Genomic DNA, 7,224 nt, shown 5'->3' with positions numbered 1-7,224 from the left:
TATATGTCTCAACCTGAGAGATACACATCAGTAGGAAGTGAGCATAAGGTATGCAAACTTCAGAGATCTATATATGGTCTCAAGCAGGCGTCAAGGAGTTGGAACCTCAGATTTGATAGCACTATCAAAGAGTTTGGTTCTGCTAAGAATCACGAGGAACCATGTGTGTACAAGAAAGTTAGTGGGAGTGCAGTGACATTCCTTATACTTTATGTTGATGACATTCTACTCATTGGAAATGATGTAAGATTACTGCAATCAACTAAAGTATGGTTAGCAAGTAAATTCTCCATGAAAGACATGGGTGAAGCATCCTATGTATTGAGAATACAGATCTATAGAGATAGATCAAAAAGGATGCTAGGACTCACCCAAGCCACTTATATCGATACCATTCTGAAGCGATTCTCTATGGAAGAGTCCAAGAGAGGATACTTACCAATGTGTCATGGTGCTACTCTATCTAAAGTCATGTGTCCTAAAACTGATGAAGAGATAGAGATGATGACACGTATTCCATATGCGTCAGCCATTGGTAGTATCATGTATGGTATGATATCGACACGTCCTTATGTTGCCTACGCTCTGAGTGTTACAAGCAGATATCAAGCGAACCCTGGTCCAATGCATCGGAAGGCCGTGAAAGATATTCTTAAGTACATGAGAAGAACTAGCGAACTGTTCATGGTCTATGGGGGTGGAGAATTGAAATTGGAAGGCTACACTGATTCTAGCTTCCAATGTGACGTAGATGATTCGAAATCGACCTCTGGTTTTGTATTCATGCTTAATGGTGCGGCTGTCTCTTAGAAGAGTTCTAAGCAAGACACCGTTGTGGATTCCACCACTGAAGCTGAATACGTTGCTGCATCAGCTGCAGCCAAAGAGGCAGTTTGGATGAGGAATTTTGTCCAAGAGTTGGGCGTCATTCCTAATGGAGTTGATCCAGTCCCGGTGTACTGCGACAACACTGGTGCCGTTGCGCAAGCAAAGGAATCAAGGTCTCATAAAAAATCCAAACATATACTGAGGAAGTCCCACATCATCCGGGAGATTGTGAGAAGAGGAGATATATCATTTAAAAGAGTCCCCTCTGCAGATAAAGTTGCTGATCCACTTACAAAGCCCTTGCCAGGACCATTGTTTGAGAAGCATCACGAAGCAATGGGATTAAAGTTTATGGGTAGTTGGCTCTAGGGCAAGTGGGAGATTGTTAGAGTAGATGCTCTGTAAGTCAACTGTTGGCTGGGAAATTTATTGACTCAAGTGTAATAAACAATCTTATTTTAATATAATTTATTTTTTAATGGTTTCGTTATACTTTGTCTGTATACCCATGCAAGCAGCATAGATAAAGTCCTTGATTATGCTTTAATACAAATGAATCGTAATTCGATGTTGAAACTCATTTGTAAACACTGCATATTCTAAATTCGTTCCTAGTCGATTCAGCCGCCTAAAACAGGGATAAAGGTCGCTTGAGCTCGAGACTAGCATCTGTGATGTTGTGTACTGCGTTTCTTGGTAAGGGCATAGAGATGTCCAAACATGCAGATGGGTAGTCCTATGATGATTATACTGAACAACCCTCCCTCGGACTTTCCAAGTGGTTATCATTCATCAAGAGGATAAGTCCGTGGTTATGATTGTACACCCTTACGACCCAGGACAACACTAAGGGTCTATATGCTAGGGCTGTGCTTTGACTCGTTTACCGGCTCCAAGAGAGGCATCAGGTGGCGAGGTTGGGTACAGTTGCGACACATATAGGAGCCAGTGCATTGTAGTCGGGGAATCACCGCTCACCTACGGCTGTGGATATCCTATGTGATCTAATGTAATAATAGTGCATGGAATCTCTGGCCAGAGTATGAGATGTACGTTGGAGAAGGAGTTCTCCAATAGTACACGCGATGTCACTATTATATGTGTCACATAGTTATCGAATTAATATGCAACCCTCGATGAACCAATGGTTGCAGATTCGATCGGGATATATGAGATGAATGGACCGTACTGTACGTTAATCATAATCGATTGGTTCTTGTAGGCACTATCAGTGATACCTAGGGGATCATGGGGTGATGCTACTAGACGCTCTTACCATGATCCGATGGGTGCAATCAGAAATGAGTTCTGACATTCTTAATCAAGGTGTTGATGAAAAGAATGAGGCTAACTAGGGTAAGCCCGAATAAGAATAAATGTTATTCTGAATCATGAGGAGTTGTGAACCCACGGCTAGCTGTATCCCTGAACCATTGAGGATAACACAAGTACTGGATCATTTGTTCTCGTTGAGAGAATAAATTCAAGAAGTTGAATTTATATTATGATATAGTAAATTCAAGGAGTTGAATTTATGATAATTAAATTTTGAGAAAATAAATTCAAGGAGTTGAATTTATGAGATAGTAAATTCATGAAGTTGAATTTATGAAATTTGGATAGAATAAATTCAAGGAGTTGAATTTATAAGATTTGATAATTTAATTTATTAAACTCAAAAGTTGGGTTTATTAAATATTAAATTTTGGAGGTGATAAAATTCAAAGAGTTGAATTTATAATTTAAATATTAAATTCAAATGCTGAATTTATAATGTATTTAATTTATTAAGCTCAAAGGTTGAGTTTATTAAATATTAAATTAAATATAGTGGAAAGTATGTTTAATGGGCTTGTAGGAGTACAAGTCCAACATACTAAATAATTAAAGTTCTTAATGGACTTTGATTAATTAATTAAACTAGTTGGACTAGCCCAATTAATTAATAAAACCCATTAATATTAATTAAGTGTATTAGGTTTTCGCTTAATTATAAATAGGAGTGATCAAGCCATAACCCTGGCCTCCACCTTCACAATTTTCGAAAATCACAAGTTTTTCTCTCCAAAATTTCGGCCACTTCTTTTTGAAGAAAAGTTTGAGCCATCTCTCATTATTTGATCTCCAACGCAAAACTTCTTCCAATTTTCTAGTGCAAATTGGAAGAGGAATAAATCATCTAGTCGTGGACCTGATTAGAAGAATTAACAAAGGAGCTTTTGAAGAAAGTTCGTAGCGATTCATCAAGAGCTAATCCGTTTATACCGGATTAGTTGGAGCCAAGTGATTTAATTCACGAAGGTATAATATTCTAACTCCCTATGAATGTTTAATCGTAAAACCATACGAGCGTCCAAATCAAATATATTTTGATTGTCAAAATAAAATAAAAATTTTAAAACTTCAGCAGCGTTTAGGCGCGTAGAAAACCGAGATCCAACATGTGATCCACTTGGTTTTATGTTCCTCAGTTACTATGCATATGGAACAATTTTGTTGATTCGGTTTAGAGTTGAGGTGTGATCTACCTGATCAATGACCCTCAAGTAAGTATATCATAAAACTTTCTCGAGTTTCTGAATTAATCCTTGATTTTGAACGCTTCGCTAAGCTACGTTTCTTTCATCGATTTCGGAATTCCTGTAATATTCAACTTCAGAAATGCTCAATAATTTAATGCCTGTTGAATTATTTGCTGCTTGAACTTTGATCGATATAACCTCTAAGAGGATCATAGAATAAGTAATTTATATGATCTCAGCACATTTTCTTGATTATCCAGTTGCTTTCACACGTCGTGATCTCCTGACATAACATCGGTACTTCCAACAGCTAAAAGAACAGAGGGCGTGGACAAGAAAACGATGTGATAGATAAATATAATCGCATGGAACCACCTCTTTGAGTCATATTCAGATGTCAATCGTTCTTATATTTGCTTATATATGTTCGGTCATGAGTTATTTATCGTTTCTCCACGGCTTACTCGTAATTTTCTTTATCAGTTTCTTACTATATATATGCTATGATCTTAATAGAGAGCACATTGGTAGGAGAATGATAGCGACCTCTGTTACTGAAAGCATCTCTGGTTCCAAAAGAAAGCCTAAGAAGCTATAATAGAAACACAGATTTTAATTATTTTGCAAAATGAATTCAGATAACTACCATAATTCTTGTGCCGGTACAGCTTTATTCCTTGAGCCTCTATGAATTTATTTCACCTAATGATAAATAACGCAATACAGAATCATCCCTAACCCTCATTATTATTATTATTATTTATTATTTAATCGATATATTTAAGCTTTAACTACTGGTTTTTCATCACTTTAGTTCTCAGATTTTGGGGCAGCTTCCTCAGTTGTTGCTTCCTCTTTCTTTTCCTCCACGGCGACAGCCTCGGTTGCTGCTGTCTCCTCCGTGGTGGCTTCTGGAGCTGGTTCAGATACATCTACCAAAGTTTCTTCCTTTTTCTCGTCTCCATCTTTATTTTCCTACGTAAATCAACGCAAAAAACGTGAGGACTGAGAGTCAGTAATTTAATGATAAAGAGGAAGGTATAGAATATCTCTTATTTCTGTGATCAACAGAGGTGGAGGTGGTAGCACCATCCTCCATATATTTTCTTTGGCATTTGAATGATTTTATGATACACTATGTACAAATGTGTTTCGAGCCTGATATAGAATTCTAGCTTCCCTCCAAGAGCAAATATCGGCTCGGTTATCGCAAAGCCAAATAAGAAACTAGCCATGAAATACTCTTAAAAGTAAGTGACATGATCTAGGTAGATTAAGAATGCTTACCTCTGGAACAGCCTCGGCCTCAGCCTTTTCTGGGACAGCCGGGGTCTCAGCAGAGGCAGGTGCTTCAACAGGGGCGGGTGCCTCCTTGGTATCCAAGTCCTTGGGTTTGCTCGCGCAGCCTCCCATGATTATTCTCGGGTTTGATGGGACGATTGAGCTAAGCGAGCAAAGAGGGTGGTGCACAAAAAGCTTTTGCTTACTTTAATGCACTTATTTTTCTTTGTTTTCCGATACTGAGGCTGAATCTTGAAAGAGGAGAGGGTGGAGTTTATATAGATGTGAAGATGTTGGAACATGGGAGCCAGTTTGTGGACGATCTTTTCGGCTGGCATATTGTTTGGAAAGTGGGAGGCCTTGTTTTAGAAGTTAGTTATTACGGTTGGAGGATGTTTTTTCTTGTTCCAAGAAGATGATTTTCGTTGGACTTATGGCTCATAAATACTTCGCTTTATTTAGCTCTTTTTGGATTATATGCTAACAAAAATCAAAACTGAAATATATATATGTGTGAATTAACTATTATTATAACATAATATTTATGACGGTTTTATGCGTATTTTATTATCCAATAACGGTAACCGTATAATATAATGTCACAACTACTCGAATCACAATTCTTCATGTTCATAAATAAACAGTGCATTAATTATGTTTGTTTTTGCAACAAGAGATATTGAAGGGAAATGGTGACCAATTTTTGTAGAAACTGTTAGATGTTATTTTTTGTTGGCTTAATTTTTGAAGTTATTTTGATAAGTAAATTTAAAATATTGATTTGAAAATTTTGTAGATGAGGAGATAATTGAAGGAAATATTTTGTTGTATATATATGTTAAAGATAATATGGATGTACGGAAACATATTATATTGATGGATACGATAAGATATGATACAAGATTTGAAAAGATAATGTATATTTTGGATATAATGAGATGTTCTATATAAAGAAATGCTTTTGTCGAGCGTGGCCATGTGCACCAAGGAAGGTCGAGAGTTTTCATTGTCAAATCTTTCTGAGCGGTTTGTTGATTATTTCTTGTTGCTTTTTTACATTATATTCATTCAGACATTTTTCGGGAGAAGAATTTGAGTTTTCGGGAGAGAACAATCCGCAGTTTCGAAGGGAGTTCGAGTTGGTGGATCTTGAAGACGAATAATACTCGTCAAGTGGAGTATAATGAACGTGTTTTCCATAAAGACGTCATAAGAAAAGAGGGAGTCTTTTAATTGTTTAAGTCTTTATATGATTGTAACAATATTGAAGTTTAGTAGATTTGTTTGATAGCCCGGCGTGACCTTGTGGATATGTGTCGGTTGTACTGAACTACATTAAAAAACAGGATCAACGGAAATTAATTTTTAAAATTTATATGGGCTCCATGTATGTTTTAAGAAAAGTCTTTAAATGAACTAAATCATAGCATTAGGTCCGGTTTACATTTTGGTTTAACCCGTGACATCAGTCATTTTCCTATATAGAATCGAAAGTATAAATTCATATAAAGTGTTAAAAGAATTTTTTAGATTATAATTCGGGAGGGCATTTATTGTTGCGTCCAGGGTCGACCTTTTTTTTCTCTCTCCATTGTGCCACTTAGAATAAGGTGGTACATAATACCGTATCAAAAAATGCATACTGTATATCGTATCGAAAATTACGAAATTAAAATATTTATACTGATACTGCATACCGAAATTTTTTATATATATAACTAGCATACTGATTATAACGATATTTCGGTATAATATCAATANATATATATTATTTTGTTATTTCGGTATATACAGAAAATTTCAGATTTTATGTCTTTATTGTACCGAATATTTCGGTATTGATATCATACCGTACCAAAAATTTCGGTAAATCGCTATTTTCGATACGATAATCTTGGTATACCGAAAATTTAGTATTTTTCCTCACCCCTAAATGGGACAAGAAGCATGTGGGTTAAAAGAATTTGAGTTGTAACTCCCTAAATTTCAAGAATTTTGTCGTACCAACACGAGTCTTTATAGCGTGCTTGTATTTTCACTAACACATACCTTATAAAACTTCTCACCGATTACTTATCTCAGAATTATCTTAAATCAAATATACTAAACTTATTCATCCTAGAAACTTTCCAGTAGGTTAAAAGAATTTGAGTACCCATATAATTTAATTTCAGATGAAGTATTTGATAATGTTATGAGATATGCATTTGTAAACTCCATCATTCCAAATACAAATTAGATGCAACTCATTCGAATNAAAAAACAGATACTTTTTTTTTTTTTTTTTTCATTTTCAATCTGGAAGAGAGGTCCAAGGCATTCAACATTCCGAGTAATTTGTTCTCTCTGATTATAGAAGTTTCGAGGATCACGTGAAATACAACGATTAAACATATAGCAATTTAGCATAAAATTGTTACATTTATGAATTGAAGACTGATCGGTGATATTTTTTACTGTGATTATTTTTATTTTTAAATTTTTTGCATAAATACATATAATTTAACATACGACAAAAATTTGTAAAATTTTAATTACAAATTTAATAACAAAAAAAACAAAATCCCAAGTTTTTTTAAATTAGAAATTATAG

General features: G+C 35.3%; 1 protein-coding gene across 1 annotated transcript; it reads right to left on the bottom strand.

Annotated features, from left to right (window-relative positions):
• Positions 1-3,945: 3,945 nt before the first annotated feature.
• On the bottom strand, positions 3,946-4,991 carry LOC140990514 (uncharacterized). Its single transcript, XM_073460241.1, has 2 exons — positions 4,638-4,991; positions 3,946-4,325 (listed from the first exon to the last, which is right to left on the bottom strand). Exons 1-2 carry the CDS (start codon positions 4,761-4,763, stop codon positions 4,161-4,163), a joined length of 291 nt encoding a protein of 96 aa, XP_073316342.1. The 5' UTR covers positions 4,764-4,991; the 3' UTR covers positions 3,946-4,160.
• Between the last annotated feature and the right edge of the window lie 2,233 nt (positions 4,992-7,224).

The sequence above is a fragment of the Primulina huaijiensis genome, chromosome 12, assembly GCF_012295235.1.
Source record: "Primulina huaijiensis isolate GDHJ02 chromosome 12, ASM1229523v2, whole genome shotgun sequence".
NCBI lineage: Eukaryota > Viridiplantae > Streptophyta > Magnoliopsida > Lamiales > Gesneriaceae > Primulina > Primulina huaijiensis.
The sequence above is the reverse complement of the archived record's forward strand: the minus strand, read 5'-3'. Positions and strand labels throughout refer to the sequence as shown.

Bases quoted from the DNA above. Each gene is read 5' to 3' on its own strand.
- LOC140990514 (XM_073460241.1), bottom strand. From the start codon at position 4,763: ATGGGAGGCTGCGCGAGCAAACCCAAGGACTTGGATACCAAGGAGGCA. The intron at 4,326-4,637 runs GTAAGCATTCTT...TGATTTACGTAG, and splicing joins AGGCCGAGGCTGTTCCAGAG to GAAAATAAAGATGGAGACGA.